The sequence below is a fragment of the Chrysemys picta genome, chromosome 18, assembly GCF_011386835.1.
Source record: "Chrysemys picta bellii isolate R12L10 chromosome 18, ASM1138683v2, whole genome shotgun sequence".
Taxonomy (NCBI): domain Eukaryota; kingdom Metazoa; phylum Chordata; order Testudines; family Emydidae; genus Chrysemys; species Chrysemys picta.
The window spans coordinates 308,265-327,333 of NC_088808.1; the positions used below are offsets into that span (position 1 = coordinate 308,265).

Consider the following 19,069-nt stretch of genomic DNA (forward strand, 5'->3'; position numbering starts at 1 on the left):
GTACCCCTTCCCCCTGTTCCTGTACCCCATCTCTACAGAGCAGGGATGGGACAGGACAGGGCTCAGGATGGAGGGAGCTTGCTGGCAGCAGCTGCTGTCTCAACTTGCTGATCTACAGTAACTCCTCGCTTAAAGTTGTAGTTATGTTCCTGAAAAAATGCGACTTTAAGGCAAACAATGTTCAGCAAATCCCATTTCCCCATAAGAATTAATATAAATAGGTGGGGTTAGGTTCCTGGGAAAAAAATTTTTTCACCAGACAAAGACTAGTGTACACACTCTCTCTACGTTTTAAACAATTTAATACTGGTACACAGCGATGATGATTGTGAAGCTTGGTTGAGGTGGTGAAGTCAGAGGGTGGGGTATTTCCCAGGGAGTGCCTTACTGCTAAATGATGAACTAGCAATTGGCTGAGCCCTCAAGGGTTAACTCATTGTTAATGTAGCCTTACACTCTACAAGGCAGCACGAATGGAGGAAGGGGAGACAGCATGGCAGACAGACACACACCCTGTCTGTGTGAGAGTGAGAGAGAGATGCACATTGCTCCTTTAAGTATGCTGACCCCACTCTGAGTACACTGCCTTTTTAAGTTAATCAGCAAGCTGAGATGGCAGCTGCTGCCAGGAAGCTCCCTCCATCCTGAGCCCTGTCATGTCCCCCCTGCCCTCCCCATATGGAAGATGGGGACACCTTGACATTAGCACCCCTCTTCCCCTCTCCCCACCCCCCGCACAGCAAGCAGGAGGCTCCAGGGAGCAGCTCCAAGGCAGAGGGCAGGAGCAGCACATGGCAGTGGGGAGAAGGGACCTCTGAACTGCTGGCAATTGATGGCAATTGATAGCCTGCTGGGCGGCTGCCACCTGGGGAACATGGGGCTGCAGGTCCACCCTGGTTTCAAGCCCCCACCAGCTAGCTGCAACAGGCTGCTCTTCCTGCAAGAAGTGGACAAAGCAGGCAGCTGCCAAACGACATTATAAGGGAGTATTGCACAACTTTAAACAAGCATGTTCCCTAATTGATCAGTAATGAAACAACATTAAACGGGATGACTTTAAGTGAGGAGTTACTGTACTTAAAAAGGCAGTGTACTTAGAGTGAGGTCAGCGTACTTAAAGGGACAATGCAGGTCTCTCTCTCTTACACACATGGGGTGTGTGTGTGTTTCTCTCTCACACACATATGCTCCCCCACCCCCCGGCACTTTGGAAAGTTGAGGGAGTGCTGCTCTTCAGTGGGATAACATGGGTTCTTCATCACGTTCCGTTTCCACAGGGAATGTTTGCAGCCACTGCCATTCTGTGTCTCCTCCCTCCATTCGTGCTGTCTTCATGAGGCTACATTACATTAACAACACCGTGTTAACTTTTGAGGGCTCAGACGAATGCTAGTTCATCATTTAGCAGTAAGGCATTCCCTGGGAAATATCCCACCTTCTGACTCCACCACCTCAACCAAGCTTCACAGTCATCATTACTGTGTACAGTATTAAATTGTTTGTTTAAAACGTACACACATACATACACAGTATAGGTGTGTGTGTGTGTATAGTCTTCTGTCTGGTGAAAAACATTTCCCTGGAGCCTAACCCTCCCCCTCCTCCTCCCATTTACATTAATTTCTATGGGGAAATTGAATTTGCTTAACATCGTTTCACTTAAAGTAGCATTTTTCAGGAAAATAAATACAGCGTTAAGCAAGAAGTTACTATCTTTGAGGCAGGCAGCAATTCCATCATGATGATGGTTTTGGTGTATAGGGAGATTGACATCCGTGGTGGCAAGGATGGTGTTCTAAGGGAGGTTCTTAATGTCGTGGAGTTTCTGGAGGAAATCAGTTGTGTTCTGAAGGAAACTGCCCCTTGTGTGGTGAGTGTTTTGAAGGTGGCTTCTGTGAGTCCTGATATTCCTTTGGCTAGATATGATTGGCTTGCCTGGGTTCCCTTGTTTGTGTATCTTGGGAAGCATGTAGGAGGTCCCTAGAGTGGGGTCCCTGGAGTATGAGGTGGTAGAGTTGTTTCAGAAAAGATCTGATTCCCTTCAATTCCTGTGTGAATTTTCATAATGTGAACACTCGGTATCTGATCTGTCATGTTCTCAAAGAAAATCTGCACACCTTCAAAAGCTATGCTGCAACATGTGTGAACCCCTTATGCTTAACAATCTGTCCCACCTTGTATTTAGCTCGAAAACTTTGGTTTCCTTGTTCAGACCTGAGGAAGAGCTCTGAAGTTCATCCCATCCACCAACAGAAGTTGGTCCAATGAAAGATATTACCTCATCCAGCTCGTCTCTTTCTATCTTGTTAATGTGTTTGTACAATAGATAGCCATACAGTACTCATGACTGTAAAATCAGTTGTAAAAACAGTATATTAACTCCTATTCTCTCTTTAGTTAAAGTATTATCTAAAGGACGAAAAGATCTCAGGAATTCTCTAAATACAGAGACTTTCTTCATTTGATAGCTGGAAAAGACTGAACAAAGCTTCTGCAACTGAGTCAGTATATAATTCTGTGCTCTGTAGAACCATAGTAATCCGGGTTAGTGTCAAGAGGGCACTGAAAAACGGGTTAAAACATATGGAGGCAATGTAATTGCAAATGTTTCTTCCAGAATCCTGATGTAGCAAAAGCAAAGCTGATTTCTCGGATGGCTAAAATGGGACAGCCTATGCTACCTTTCCTTGCAGGAACAGCAGGCACCCAGCTTGACTCCAGTGACTCAGAAATAGAGGTGCGTCACCAGGCACTAATGTTCCTTAAAATGTAGGATTTGATATACATTCCAGGCAGTACAAGAACTACTGCTGAGTGCACAGTGGCTGCTCTGCCTGCCTGCAGGGTGACTGCTGTCAGTGTCTCGCTTGTGCCTTTTTGAAGCTCATGGGGACAGCTTGTATGATTGGAACTGTTGACATTCAGTTCCACATGAGGCTAGTATTCCTGTCAAGCTTAAATTCCCTGTCTATACATGGGTGCATTGCTGTTAATTATATCTTGTCTTAGGAATGGCTTTGCATCCAAACTTTTGACTAAGTTGTTAGCTCACTAATACTGATTGAAATTTGGGGATGTTTTAGGACCCAAATACATTGAGAGGAACAGCACAGCCTGTCTCTTCATCCCCCAAGAGACCTTTCTTGCAGCAGCCAGCTCATGCAGTACTGCCTCAGTTGACGACACAAGGTAATGAATTGGTCTGCTTGGGTTTGAGAAACTGCAGTCATGGACTGGCATGTTTAACCATTTTCTGCTGCATGAATTGTGTGTTCCTTTAAGGAACTGAAAAGAGGATGTGACTTGTGAGTGACCCTCCCATCACTCAACTCTCCAGGTGGACTATTTCTTGTACCCGAAGGCTGAGTTATTGAGTGTATGTGTTCACTGCAGTGTTGGTTCTAGTTCTCTGCACTGAAGTTACTTCTCATGAGTTAGCCTAGCTTGAGTGGAAGAGGACCGCAAAGCAAAGTAACATTTGAGCTGCTTATGTCCACAGTGGCACTGCACTTGTTTGTGTCACTAAGACTTCGGGGGGCACATCCCATCACTCGCTGAGCTGCTGTAGGAATTTTCCCAGTAGATTGTAGGGGAATGTCTGTCCTTTCTGTGTACATGAGGGTGAGAAGGGGAATTATGGGAAGGCATTGGAGGACTCGTAGCACTCAAGTGGAGCTAGCTGGCTTCCACATTGCAGAGTTGTCATGTTAGCAGCTGAGTTGTGTTTACCTTTACCTCCTGGCAGGCCAGATAACTTGAGTTAAAAGCACTACCACACTTGAGTTCAGCATTTCTGTGTGTGGAGGGAACTCAGGTTAGGGGCACACTCTTGCTTACTTGGAAGTAAAGATGGCCCCTTAATCTCCATCATACAGATTTGCTTAGGCAGGATTGTGGGCAGTCTCATAGAATATCAGGGTTGGAAGGGACCTCAGAAGGTCATCTAGTCCAACCCCCTGCTCAAAGGGGGACCAATCCCCAATTTTTTGCCCCAGATTCCCTAAATGGCCCCCTCAAGGATTGAGCTCACAACCCTGGGTTTAGCAGGCCAATGCTCAAACCACTGAGCTATCCCTGACCCCCTCTCACATTAGCCTTGGTCTGTTCAGTGACTAGTTACATGAATCATGTAGGGGTCCCATACACTTATGTCAAGTAACTTAAACAACTGAAACTGACTGTCAGCAACAAAGGATAGACTTACTGTGCTAAATATCTTCTCTTGTTCCTTTTCAGTACCTCAACCATCTGTTTCTGGGCTCCAAGTGCCCTCTGCTGCCTTAATGCCTGCAACCCTCCAGCCCCATTCAGCTCTCTCTGGAAGTGCACAGAGCTTTCAGGTATTGAAATCAAACTAGTGGAGACCTCTGATGCTTCTGATGGCAGCGCTCCCTTAGATGTATGCTCTTCTCCATTGTTGGGAAGAGGGGATCCACAACTGGAATAGAGGAGCCACATAAATAAGGAGCCGTCTCACCGAACTGAAGGATGTTGAAAAATTAGAGGGTTCAGGGAGAGAGCCACAAGGATAATTAAAGAACATAAGAACAGCTATACTGAGTCATACCAAAGGTCCATCCAGCCCAGTATCCTGTCTGCTGACAGTGGCCAATACCAGGTGAACAGAACAGTCAATCAGCGAGTGATCCGTCCCCTGCCATCCAGTCCCAGCTTCTGGCATTCAGAGGTTGAGGGGGACACACAGCATGGGGTTGTATCCCTGACCATGGTGGCTAATAACCATAGAATCGTAGGAGTGGAAGGGACCTCGAGAGCTCATCTAGTCTAGTCCCCTGCACTTGTGGCAAGATTAAGTATTATCTAGACCATCCCTAACAGGTATTTGTCTAACCTGCTCTTAAAAATATCTAGTGATGGAGATTTTCACAACCTCCCTAGGCCATCAATGGACCTATTCTCCTTGAACTTATCGAACTCTTTTTGAACCCAGTTATACTTTTGGCCTTTACAGCAACCCTTGGCAATGAGTTCCACATGTTGATAGTCCATTGTGTGAAGAAGTACTTCCTGCCCATTAATTTCATTGGGTGACTCCTGGTTCTTGAGTTATGTGAAGGGGTAAACAACATTTCACAAATGGTGTGGTGAAAATGAATAAGGATTTTATATACCTCTGTCATATTTCCCCACCCACCCCCCACCCAGTCTCTCTTTCCTAAGATGAAAAGTCCCAGTCTTCTTAATCTCTCCTCATACGGGCGCTGTTCCATACCTCTAATAATTTTTGTTACCGTCTCTGTGCTTTTACCAATTGTAATATCTTTTTTGAGATCAGGTGACCAGAAGTGCATACAGTATTCAAGGTGTGGGCATACCATGGATTTATATAGTGGGTATTATGGTATTTTCTGTCTTACTATCTATGCCTTTCCTAATGGTTCTTAACATTGTTAGCTTTTTTGACTGCTACTGCACATTGAGCAGAACTTTTCAGAGAACTGTCCAACATCTCTTTCCTGAGTGGTAACAGCTAATTTAGACTCCATCATTTTGTGTGTATAACTGGGATAATATTTTCCAATGTGCATTACTTTGTATTGAATTTCATCTGCCATTTTGTCACCCTTTGTAACTCTTTGCAGTCAGCTTTGGACTTAAGTATTTTGAGTAATTTACTATTGTCTGCAAACTTTGCTACCTCACTGTTTACCCCTTTTTTCAGATCATTTATTATTATGTTAAACCGCACTGGTCCCAGTACAGATCTTTGGCAGACCATGCTATTTTACCCCTCTCCACTGAAAACTGACCATTTATTCCTATCTGTTGTTTTCTTTCAACCAGTTATTGATCAATGAGAGGACCTTCCCTCTTATCCCATGACTGCTTACTTTGCTTATGAGTCTTGGGCAAGGGATCTTATCAAAGGGTTTCTGAAAGTCCAGGTACTCTATATCCACTGATTCACCCTTGTTGACACCCTCCAAGAATTGTAATAGATTGGTAAGGCATGATTTCCCTTTACAAAAGTCATGTTGATTCTTCCCCAATATATTGTGTTCATCTGTGTGTTCAAGAATTCCATTCTTTACTATAGTTTCAACCAATTTACTGGGTATTGAAGTTAGACTTGCTGACCTGTAATGGCCTGGGTCACCTCTGGAGCCTGTCAACTGATGCAGAAACTGATTTAAGTGATAAGTTACATACCGCTACCACTCTGAAACCTGATACCACATTTAGTAGTTTTGCAGTTACATATTTGAACTCCTTCAGGACCAGATGGTATTCATCCAAGAGATCTGGTGACTTATTACTCTTTCATTTACCAGTTTGTTCCAAAACCTCCTCTATTGACACCTCAATTTGGAACAGTTCCTCAGACTTGATATCTAAAAAGAATGGCTCAAGTGTGGAAATATCCCTCACATCTTCTGCAGTGAAGACCAATGCAGAGAATTCATTTAACTTCTCTGCAATGGCCTTGTCTTCCTTGAGTGCTTCTTTAGCACTTCGATCATCCAGTGGCTCCACTGATTGTTCGTTAGGCTTCCTGCTGATGATGTACTTACAAAAACTAACAGCAATTTTTTTTTGTGGGTTTATTTTTATTTTAATTTTATTTTTCTCATTGCTCTTCAGATTTGTTTTTGGCTTACCTAATTATACTTCCACACTTGATTTGCTAGAGTTTTTTTCCTTTCTATTTTCCTCATTAGGTTTTGATTTCCAATTTTTAAAAGTTGTCTTTTTGTCCCTAACTACATCTTTTACTCTCTTTAGCCATGGCAGCTTTTTTTTATCTTCTTATAGTTGGAACCTCTACTGTAGTGTTTTTTAAAAGTTTTACATGCAGCTTGCAGGTATTTCACTCTTATGACTGTTCTTTTTAATTTCCATTTGACTAGCCTCATTTTATGCAGTTCCGCTTTTTTGAAGTTAAACTATGGTGGGTTTCTTTGGTATTTTTCCCCTTACAAGGATGTTAACTTTATTACATTATGGTCTCTGTTACGTAGTGGTTTAGCTATACTCACCTCTTGGACCAGATCCTGTGTTCCACCTATCTGTTTCCACCACCCCTCAGTTTAAAAATGCCTCTAGAGATTTTTTAATTTTACATGCTGTTATTCTGGTTCTGTTTTGGTTTAGGTGGAATCCATCCTTCCTGCATTGGCTCCTCCTTTCCCAAAAATTTCCCCAAGTCCCAATAAACCTAAATTCCTCCTCTGAACTCCGTCTCCCCCACTCATTGAGACCCTGCAGTATTTCCTCTCTAACTGGCCCTGTGTGTGGAGCTGGAAGCATTTCAGATATGCTACCATGGATGTCCTGATCTTCAGTCTCTTACCTAGCAGCCTAAATTTGGCTTCCAGGATATCTCTCCTACCTTTCCCTATGTGATTGGTACCGACTTGTACCATGACCACTGGCTCATCCCCAACACTGCACATAGGTCTGTCTAGATGTCTTGAGAGGTCCTTGACCTTCACACTGATCAGGCAACTTACCATGTGGTTTCCTCAGTCCTCAAAACCCAACCATCTATATTTCTAATACTCCAGTCCCCCAGTCAGGCTCTCTGAAGTAACTCATGACTGTGAGTGCCAACCTCAGGGCAGATTGGGGTTTGTGCCCGGGTTTATAACAATCAGTAGTGTGTTCTTCTATTAGATTTCACCAACCAGGTGTCAAGTGTGAACTTTTCAAGCACTATAACAGCCTTAATGTGGAGTCACAGACTGTCTCGTTGGGTATTCTGGTTTATCTTGCCTTTGTAATAGATGGCACCTTACACCAAAAAGCAACAGAGGGTCCTGTGGCACCTTTGAGTCTCCCAGAAGTATTGGGAGCATAAGCTTTCGTGGATAAGAACCTCACTTCTTCAGATGCAAGTAATGGAAATCTCCAGAGGCAGGTATAAATCAGTGTGGAGATAACGAGGTTAGTTCATTCAGGGAGGGTGAGGTGCTCTGCTAGCAGTTGAGGTGTGAACACCAAGGGAGGAGAAACTGCTTCTGTAGTTGGATAGCCATTCACAGTCTTTGTTTAATCCTGATCTGATGGTGTCAAATTTGCAAATGATCTGGAGCTCAGCAGTTTCTCTTTGGAGTCTGGTCCTGAAGTTTTTTTGCTGTAAGATGGCTACCTTTACATCTGCTATTGTGTGGCCAGGGAGGTTGAAGTGCTCTCCTACAGGTTTTTGTATATTGCCATTCCCGATATCTGACTTGTGTCCATTTATCCTCTTGCGTAGTGACTGTCCAGTTTGGCCAATGTTTTATCCTCACGCACAATTATTTCAAATTTGGTGACAATATATACCTCCAGACCAGTGGCACCGCTATGGGCACCCGCATGGCCCCACAATATGCCAACATTTTTATGGCTGACCTGGAACAACGCTTCCTCAGCTCTCGTCCACTCATGCCCCTTCTCTACCTATGCTATATTGATGACATCATCATCTGGACCCATGGGAACGAGACCCTGGAAGAATTCCACCATGATGTCAACAGCTACCACCCCACCATCAACCTCAGCCTGGACCAATCTACACGGGAGGTCCACTTCCTGGACACCACCGTACAAATAAGCGATGGCCACATTAACACCACCCTATACCGAAAACCCACCGACCGCTATGCCTACCTTCATGCCTCCAGCTTCCACTCCGGTCACACCACACGATCCATCGTCTACAGCCAAGCACTGAGGTACAATCGCATCTGCTCCAACCCCTCAGACAGAGGCCAACACCAACACCTACACCTACAAGAGCTTCACCAAGCATTCTCAAAACTACGATACCCACACAAGGAAATAAAGAAACAAATCAATAAAGCCAGACGTGTACCCAGAAGCCTCCTGCTACAAGACAGGCCCAGAAGAGAAACCAACAGAACTCCACTGGCCATCACCTACAGTCCTCAGCTTAAACCTCTCCAACGCATCATCAGTGATCTGCAACCCATCCTGGACAATGATCCCTCACTTTCACAGACCTTGGGAGGCAGGCCAGTCCTCGCCCACAGACAACCTGCCAACCTTAAGCATATTCTCACCAGCAACCACGCACCGCACCATAACAACTCTAACTCAGGAACTAACCCATGCAACAAACCTCGATGCCAACTCTGCGCACATTTCTACACCAGCAACACCATCACAGGACCTAACCAGATCAGCTACAACATCACCGGCTCGTTCACCTGCACGTCCACCAATGTTATATATGCCATCATATGCCAGCAATGCCCCTCTGCTATGTACATTGGCCAAACTGGACAGTCACTACGCAAGAGGATGAATGGACACAAGTCAGATATCGGGAATGGCAATATACAAAAACCTGTAGGAGAACACTTCAACCTCCCTGGCCACACAATAGCAGATGTAAAGGTAGCCATCTTACAGCAAAAAAACTTCAGGACCAGACTCCAAAGAGAAACTGCTGAGCTCCAGATCATTTGCAAATTTGACACCATCAGATCAGGATTAAACAAAGACTGTGAATGGCTATCCAACTACAGAAGCAGTTTCTCCTCCTTGGTGTTCACACCTCAACTGCTAGCAGAGCACCTCACCCTCCCTGATTGAACTAACCTCGTTATCTCCACACTGATTTATACCTGCCTCTGGAGATTTCCATTACTTGCATCTGAAGAAGTGAGGTTCTTACCCACGAAAGCTTATGCTCCCAATACTTCTGTTAGTCTCAAAGGTGCTACAGGACCCTCTGTTGCTTTTTACAGATTCAGACTAACACGGGCTACCCCTCTGATACTTAACAATATTCAGGTTATTCGCAGTGCTAAAGGACCAGTCACTTACCTCAGGGCAATTGTACCTCAGATTTGAAACCAAAGACAATGCTTGTAGCCAATCCTAGAATGCTGACTAAAGATTTATTAATTAAGGGGGGAAAAAAAGAGAATTATTTACAAGGTTAAAGCAGGTAAGCATATGCACACAAATGAGATATAGTGTTAGATTCCAAAAGGTAACAGTAGCTGCTATAATATAGAGCTTGCATATGTCCTTTAGGGCTAATCCAAGCCAAGCAGATGGGGATCCCTTGCTTATGCTAGAAATATTGCCCTCTCTGAATTCCAGGGAGCATAGTGATAATAATTTTCTTCTTTTCAGGCATTTTGATCCCTTTACCCCAGAGTACAAGCTGTGATGGGATGAGGGCTTGTGTATGTCCCCTTTTGATGGGGAACAAATATTTAACAATGAGCTCTTCAATCTGATAGTATGGTGTAACTGTCCAATGGCTGGCAGGTGAAGTGAGATAAATTCAAGACTTTCATCCTCCTCAACAGCACAGAGGCTGTCATATGGGGAGTGGAACTTCTCTACTGTGTCCTGAGAGTCTCCCCTATGTGCCTCTGTCTCCCTTAGCTCTTCCAGTTCAGCCACTCTAGTCTCAAGAGCCTGCACTTGCTCTGAGGGCTATCTGCCACTTTCCCACAAGGCAGGTAATAATACATGCCGTATTCAGTGCAATAAACTAGATAGCCTCTACTCTGCTGCTGGACTTGTGCCTGTATTATTTGTACTCTTGCAGGGGGGGTTTTGTTGATGTTTTTTGTGGGTGGAATGTTAATTGGCCTAAATTTAGAGAACGTTTACTAGGTGTATCCGGCTCTCACACTCCCTTGCAAAACTCCTGTTTTGGACTAAATGGAAAGCCTTTGCGTTAATAGCATTTGTGACCCCCAAATGCTTCAGTTCACTTACGTTGAGTGAGGAATGCTTGTCAGGAGAAAATTTATTTGGGTTTTGTGGTGGTCATCTCTAGGTAGGACAGAAGTGAATGGGTTTTATTCTTGTTCTTCTTTAAAAATGGCTTCATTGGCATTTGCTGTTTTAGCATCCATTTTGAGACTATTTAATCTACAGATGCTCCACTCAGACCTTCTTTCTCAAACTTCATCCATAACAGAAATTATAGTGAGTAGCGTGTAACTGAAACTGTTAGAACAAAACAAAATGAAGTGTCTTCTTCCCTTAGCCGTATGCAGAAATGGCATATGCCTATTCACAAACTGCAGCTGCTTCCCAGCTCCAGCCTGTAGGACAGATGTATCCATCACCTTTCCAAGGTATGTCAGGAAAATGTGCACCTTATGAAATCTCTCAGCTGCACTGATGCACTGTAAATATTTTTTTGTAATAAATATCCACACAGGACTGGAAGCAGACATACACCCGTCCCATTCAGAGCCCTTACATCTGCTGGCTCAGTTTTATGTTGTGCCATGTTATTTTTTTAATGTCAGATAAGGACAAATGATTCTTAATAATTCAAATTTTGACCCTGCCCCGCAAGGTGCACTCAGGGGAGGGACTAATATGGGCAAAAAAATTCCTAAGATCTATTCCCGAGTGTGCACGTGGCTAGTGACTCTTTAACATAGTCACTTGTTAAATTTCATTATAAGTTATTAATTGTTTATCCTATTCCATGTGGTTGTCATTGTGGCTGCCAAATGTTTAATCTATAAATTCCTACATGGGAACAAATATTTAACAATGAGCTCTTCAATCTGATAGAATGGTGTAACAGTCCAATGGCTGGCAGGTGAAGCGAGATAAATTCAAACTGGAAAAATATGTCATACATTTTTAACAGTGAGGATAATTAACCATTGGAACAATTTCTCAGGGGTCATGGTAGGTTCTCTATCATTAGCAGTCTTTAAATCAAAATTGGATGTTTTTCTGAGAAATGCTCTAGGGCCAGTGGTTCTCAACCAGGATTCCAGGGCCCACTGGGGGGCTGCAAGCAGCTTTCAGGAGGGCTGCCAAGCAGGGCTTGTATTAAACTTGCTGAGGCCCAAGGCAGAAAGCCGAAGCCCCACCGCAGAGGGCTGAAGCCTGAGGTCTGAGCACCACCACCCAGGGCTGAAGATGAAGCCTGAAAAAGTTAGCTTTGTGGGGGGCCCTGTGGTGTGTGGCCTCAGGCAATTGCCTTGCTTGCTACCCCCTAACGTTGGCTCTGGCTTTTGTATGCAGAAAAACAGTTGTGACACAGGTGGGCTGTGGACTTTTTATAGTGGGGGGAGAGGGGGGGAGTAAAAGGTTGAGAATCCCTACTCTAGGGATTATTTTGGGGAAGTTCTCTGGTCTTTGTTACACAGGAGGTCAGACTAGATGATCACAATGATCCTTCTGGCCTTGGAATGTATGAATTGCTGTAAACAAGTCCCGTTGATTTCCTGCCATTATAGACCTGGTTTCTTATAGTTAAAGCAATAACATGTCTTGTTTTCTAGATCTTCTTAATCACTGACCTTTAGGAAGATGGCAGTCCCTGTAGCTGCCAGGCTTTGAACGCAGACCAATGCAAATACTTCTGCTTCTGTGGTGGTCTTTTTGCCACGCTAATTGGTCACCTCTCTCCTTCCCTTTCTAGCACCTAGTGATGTTACTTCATTCTTGATGACAGAAGCTCGACAACATAACACTGAAATCCGAATGGCTGTTAGCAAAGTAGCTGATAAAATGGATTATCTAGCTGCCAAGGTAATGATATAGTCCTGGCAGTAAAGGAGAGAGACCTGATGTGGAGGGGGCTTGTTCACAAGGGGATAAAGCCACTTTGCCCTTCTCAGCCATATAGTGCCTCAGAAGTAGGTGTTCTGTTGAAGAGTTCAAGCTGCTGTGTTTAGCTTGTACATTATGCAGTAACTTAACCATATAAAGGTGGCGTTTTTCACTAATTATACTTCACATGCAATTTAACTACTATAAAAAAAGCCCAGTTGCAGTAAGATGATCCTCATGAAGGAGCTGTCTATTATGATCGTACACTTAGTGCCTCGCATCCGAGGAACCCACAGCCCTGCACAAGGTGGCATGGCTGTAGTTTACATGCATATTCTACAACTGCTGTGTGAGTGACCAGCTGAAGCTAGAAAGCTTGTATCATCCACCAGCAGAAGTTGGTCCAATAAAAGATACTACTTCACCTACTTTGTGTGTCTCAGGTGAAGTTGTGACAAGTCGTGATGTTAATGCTCACATTAACATCCTGCTTAAGTTTGGCTTCCATGGTTTATTCTTTACAGGTGGAGGAGTTACAGAAACAAAACACTAGCAACAACTTGCTGCTACCTGGCATCTCTTCAGTTACCATGGAAACTGCCATGATCATGAGCAACATCCAGCGCATTATTCAGGTGAGGGTGGCTGAGTGCTAGGGTAACCTTGTTGGTTCCTCAGTAAGGAAACTGATATTGTATTCTGTAGCTGCCTAGGCGGTAGCAGCATTACTATTACATTTCTTCTGATAATGAAGTCAGCTGTAGGTGGCATCCCCTTGGTCACCCCAAATAAGATGACTATGCTCCTACTCTGTGGTTACACCTTAGGAGAACGAGAGGTTGAAGCAGGAGATATTTGAGAAGAGCAGCCGTATTGAAGAGCAGAATGAGAAGATTGGCGAATTGATTGAGCGAAATCAGCGGTGAGGAATGGGCGGGTGCAGCCTACTCATGGCTACAGATGTGGCTACTAACTGCACTTTCTCTTTTGCCTGTAGAGAAGGTCTTCATTTCACTGCTGAATGGAACAAAGAGTATTGAATTCAGGGGGCGGGGTCCTAGATTCTTTGGGTTCTAGCACAAGGACATGCCTTTCTTGTAGGTACTTTAGGTGTGCATATCTCTGAAACTGGGGTTTGGCATAAACTTGGAGCACAGCAGGCAGGTAAAGACCTGCTGCTGCTTTTCCTGACCACATCACAACAACAATCCTTAGGGCCAAAGGGAGAGGAGTGTGCTCTCTCTGGTTATTCTTATTGCTTCTCCTTCAGGTCAAATAGAGAAGGGTGCTGGTGCATGGGATGTATTCCCAATGTATCCCCATTCTCAGATATATGCCATACAATGTCTCTAGAATGGAATAGTCTCCCAAAGGAAGTGGTGAAAGCCTCATCACTTGGGATATTAAACATTTCATTGTACTGCAGCAACACTGCTCTCTTGGCAGGAGGATGGAGCAAAGTTACTAACCAATTTCCTCTATCTCTAGATTCACCAATGTTTCTGTAACTTACAGCATACTCTCTCTCTCATCTGGAATACTGTGTATGATCCTGGTCACCCATGTTCCAGTCTTTAAATTCATCTTGAACTAGTGCAATGAAGATGATTAAGGGAATGGAGGGCCTATCATATGAGAGGAAACTGGAAGAGATTGGCTTGTTTAGTCTAGCAAAAAGGCAGCTGAGATGGGAATATGATTGCCCTGCCTAAATACATTAGGGAGGTAAATACCAGGGAGATGCAGAGCTATTTAAACTAAAGGACAGTATTGGTACAAAAACATATGGACATGAACTGGCCATGAACAAATTCAGCTGGAAATGAGGAGATTTCTAACTATTGGAGGGAGAGGTTCTGGAACAGCCTTTCCAATAGGAGCTGTGGGGGCAAACAACTTACAGTACAGACCTGTTTACGCTTGGATGTCGGGAGTCAAACCATCACGACTGCGTGTTAATGGACCATAGGTTAAGAGGGCCGTGCTGAAATATCTTAAGATAACTATATATACAGTACATGTATAATTATCTAGGATTATATACTTATTCACAGCGTCTCAAATACTGCAGGTCTATCTGTTAACGGCTCTTTGCAAGAATATAAATTCAAATGTGTAATCTAATAACATTAAATACGCAGCAAATCACTAAAACTTTGAAAGAGTACTGTACCAGTTTAGCGGCATTCCTTTCAGCCTTTCCTGAGGAAACCACGTGCGCATGGCTTTGTCGATTATGGGTTTTGCTGAATAGTGCACACGTTTTTGCTTAAGCCCTGCGGCAGAATCAATATTTTGTACACAGCCATTCAGTTTAGATTCGATTTTTAGCCATCCTTGGAGAGTAGATTCAGCAATCCCAATATCTTTTGAAACTTTGGCCTGGGTTTCTCCATTATTTACTCGATCTATTGCAGCTAGCTTTTCTTCTACAGTGTAGGAGCATTGACACTTGCCCTCTGCCATTATATTAGGCCTACAGTTAAAATTTTCTAAGGTAGTATATTATTATATATTGTATATCTCTCTAGCGTGACAATGACTAAGCATGTGTGATATGTCTTTACCAATATCGGCGATCAAAGGAAGAGGAAACGCCAGTAGGCCTACAACACGTTTCCGCTCCTCACTTCCTGTCGATTTCTATGTCAGTGAGTTAATGAGCAAATCTGTAGCGCTACATAGCAAGTTCCTGTACCTCATGTTAACAAGTCTCGCGTGTTAAATAGGTAGCAATGGGAGGCATGGCGCTGCTGCGTGTTAAGCAGATTCGCACGTAAACAGGTCTATACCGTAATTAATTCTAACAGAGCAGGACAGATTTGAGTGCAATTGTGATGGTGCTGGGCAGAGCTCAGCAGCCATGGAGCTCACTTCCAGTTTATCTCTTATATTCCTAAAGCTTATGCTGCAGGGTTTCAGCCAGCCAGGAAGATAATTTTTTCTCCCAATGTATTCTGGGAGGGTTTTTTCCCCTACCTCTGAAGCATCAGGGATGTTTATGGCTAGAGATGGAACATTGGGCAGGATGGGCCAGGGCTCTGAGATGGCACTAAGCATTCTCTCTCTCTCTCAGGTGCTTGGCTGGCTGGTTCTTGCTCACATGCTCAGAGTCTAACTCATTATATATGTTGCATCAGGAAGGTATTTCCCCCCCAGGTCAGATTGACAGTGACATTGGGAGGGTTTTGCCTTCCTCTGCAGCATGTGGGTGCATCTCATTTGCCAAGTTTATCTGGGTGTATATCATTTAATTTCCCTGGCATTCAGGAGAGCCTCAAATACTGGTATACCTCAGTCCTACCTGTGGCACAGAATAATCTAGTCTCCTGTGGTCTATAGTACTTTGATTTTGTTTTGGTTGTTGGGTTTAGCGTACAAGTGCTGGGTGGTGTTGGTGGCCTGTGGAGTACAGCAGGTCAGACTAGATGTCCTAATGGTCCTTTCTGGCCTTAAACTGACAGATCTTAAATAGCCACATATCCTTAGTTTCATCTGTGTGCAAGACATCACACAGAGTTGTTTTAAAACTTATTCTGTTAACGAGGCTTTGTCACAAACACTGTTTTCTTTCCTCCATAATAGGCTTTCACTTCAAGTCCCCTTTTGTGTTTGTGCTCAAGTCGCTTTCTATGATTTTTTTCCCCCCCTTTCCTAGGTATGTTGAACAGAGCAACCTGCTGATGGAGCAGAGAAACAACTCATTGCAAACAACAAATGAACACACTCAGGCAAGGGTGTTGCATGCAGAGCAGGAGAAGGTAAAACTAGCCACGCAATAAGTACAAGCACAGAGGCTAGAGAGGGGTTTGCAGTTCTATCTAACAGACACTGGGAATTCTGATCTAAAACTCTCCTAAAAAGAGAACCCAGTGGTTCTTAACCACGACTTCTAAAGCCGTAACCTTAGTGTTCATTATGATCTGTCTAAGTGTTTGCATGGCCCCAGCGCTGTAGCTTCTATTGCATAAGGCTTAAAGATGTTTTAGCTTGGATAGTCTTTCAATTGCTAAATTGATATGGAAGGTACAAAAGTTACTCTTAGCTACCATTTGGTATGAAAACAGAAAGTTAAGCTGCCATGTATATTAGCAGGGCCTCATAACTATTTCAAAATGCACATTGCCTATTTTACTACATTGTCAGATTACCAGATAAGCTCCTTTCCTACTACTAAATGGCTGGTAGAACTTGGGCACAGCTAAATATTCATATAACAATCCTCTAACCTGATAGATTTGATTCTCTGGTAAGATGTCTTGATTTCAAAAATCAGTGAAACCTCAGGCTTCAGATATGGTAATATAGTGTTATTTGTCAAACTCACTTCTAGTAGCCATTTGTAGTGTAACTGCGTTGGTCCCAGGAAATTAGGGAGACATGGTGGCTGAGGTAATTTCTTATTGGACTTACTTCCTCACCCATCTTCTCTCTCAAGTAGCCATGTTAGTTTAACGTGGAACCAGATGTTTCTTTCCATCCTGCTGCCTTCAGTTCTGTACCATGTGTAGGAACCCAGTAAGTACGGCCATGTGTTGATTGTTAGGCCTGTGCAGATGCATTTGGAAGACTGTAGCCCATTCTAATATACTAGCGTGAGGGGGCTTTGAGTATATTGCTGGCCCCTTTTGTACTTTGCCAAAATAACATATGAACCTTGCCCTGCTGTGCCCTACTTTGTGGTGTGCACTCCATATGTATTGATATATTTCCTGTTTGGCGTTAATCATAAGTGCTTGTGTTACCTCTGCTTCCTTGTATGAGACCCACTGGTCTTATTGGTGGACTTTAAAGAAGTGGAGACCCTAGTTCCTTCTAAAGTATAGTAGCTGCCTCTCTTGTTGGTTAGGGAACACACAGGATCCAGAGCAATGAGTGATTGAATTTATGCTGGGTGCAACTAGACCATGAAGCAAGAAGTACTTTGTTGGGTATGTTCTCCAGCAACAGCCCTAGGCAAACTACAGAAACAATAACTATTGCAAGTCCGCTCCAGCCATGTGGCATCACGGACTGAGGCTACTGATAAACCTCCATTCTTGTTTGAGCACACATCACCACTGTGGCAACCACAGGGATTGCTTATGTGGGAAAGTACCATTCATTCAAAGTATTTTCTTTAGAGAGATTGCATCCATCCTTAGGCCCTGTCTGTGTTGAGACTTGAGCCAATTCCAGGAGTCAATTGCAGTGGCTCATTTGGCTCTCCTGTAGGTTAGAAAAGCCATGATTTGCACTGGAGATGCTTACCCTGGCTTCAAACGCGAGTAGGGTGACCAGATGTCCCGATAAAATTGGGACTGTCCCGATTTTGAGGAGTTTGTCCCGTGTCCCGAAGGATGGTCGGGACGCCATTTGTCCCGATATTTTGTTTCGGGCTTTTTTTTTTTTTTTTCTTCTTTTTTTAACACACTCGCCCATCCAGGTCTTCGACGGCGGGTGCCTCTGTCTTTGGCGGCAAGATTTATTACCCACCGCTGAAATGCCGCCGAAGACCGTCAGTGACTGAAGGACCTGCCGCCGAAGACCGAGATGGGTGAGTGTAACAATTAAAAAGTCCGCCCACCCGGGGCAGTCCCATTATTTTCAACTTAGCATCTGGTCACCCTAAACGCGAGTCAGCTGTATCACTGCAAACTCTGGCTTTCCTTGTCTATCCTTGGGGTTTGCTCTGGTGTAGCTATGTCAGTTGTTGCAATGGAGACAAATTCCTGATGTAGTTTTAGTAATAGATCAGGGGAGAGGACCTTGGAAGATCTGAGAGGATTCTCTGCTCCCGTGTATGCAAACTGGGGGGTAGCCCTCTATCCCGGCATGGCCCAGGTCTCAGTGAGGAGCAATGAATCTGTAACTTGCTGCCCTTGGGGGAATACATTTCTGCTTAGCACTTTCAGAGTATTTGATATCAACGTTTTTGCCATGTTCTTATAAGGTTGGTGGTATCACTGCTCTCCAGAATGGTGAAATGACTTGCTGTCACTGGCAGTACAGACATTAGAATGCAGAAGCTCCTGGCTCCCAGCTGAGTGCATAGTCCATTTGACTATCCATGTTCCATACAGTCATGCACATTTAGAGAGATTTAGCCCCTTGCTTTTTAAAAATGGCTTCACTGCTGTTCTTTCTGCCTTTGAGCTTTTGCAGCTGTCAAACAAGAAATAGGTTGAATGCTTCTCTTGTCGCATTTCAGGCCCCTGTAATGCCACATTTAGCTGTTCTAAGAAATTAATGCTTTTGCCTTTCTAACTCTTCCTGTTTCCTGTCACTGCTTTCTCTTCCCAGCACATGCTGCCAGTGGATCGGGGCTGGGACCAGGTGAGGCAGTGTGTCCCTGACTGTCTAGAGCCTTGAGGGTTTCTCTCCCATAACCTACAGTTTACACATGCCTCTAACTTTGATAAAGTCTTTCTGAGCTGAAGATTCTCCTGCATCTTTACAGTCCACAGCCAACACTTTTCTTGGCAGGAGGCTGGGTAGGAAGAATTATGAGCAAAATCCTTTCAACTCTTCGAACTGAGTGGATGGAAACTTACCAACCTGAGGAGTTCAGATA

General features: G+C 43.9%; 1 protein-coding gene across 21 annotated transcripts in view; it reads left to right on the plus strand.

The window, feature by feature from the left end:
* The window catches only part of FKBP15 (FKBP prolyl isomerase family member 15), a 71,397-nt gene that overhangs the window by 35,561 nt on the left and 16,767 nt on the right, over positions 1-19,069 (plus strand). For 17 of the 21 annotated variants that reach the window (XR_010593654.1, XM_065572445.1, XM_065572447.1 and 14 more), the window contains 9 exons: positions 2,618-2,737; positions 3,084-3,189; positions 4,237-4,340; positions 10,982-11,072; positions 12,386-12,495; positions 13,041-13,151; positions 13,344-13,438; positions 16,175-16,277; positions 18,799-18,831. Coding sequence is in view for 20 of the 21 variants with exons in the window: in XM_065572445.1 (XP_065428517.1) it covers positions 2,618-2,737; positions 3,084-3,189; positions 4,237-4,340; positions 10,982-11,072; positions 12,386-12,495; positions 13,041-13,151; positions 13,344-13,438; positions 16,175-16,277; positions 18,799-18,831 (873 nt within the window). In the remaining variant the exon portion in view is untranslated. The remainder of the gene's footprint in view (positions 1-2,617; positions 2,738-3,083; positions 3,190-4,236; positions 4,341-10,981; positions 11,073-12,385; positions 12,496-13,040; positions 13,152-13,343; positions 13,439-16,174; positions 16,278-18,798; positions 18,832-19,069) is intronic. The other 4 variants (XM_065572450.1, XM_065572449.1, XM_065572448.1 and 1 more) reach the window with 2 other exon arrangements.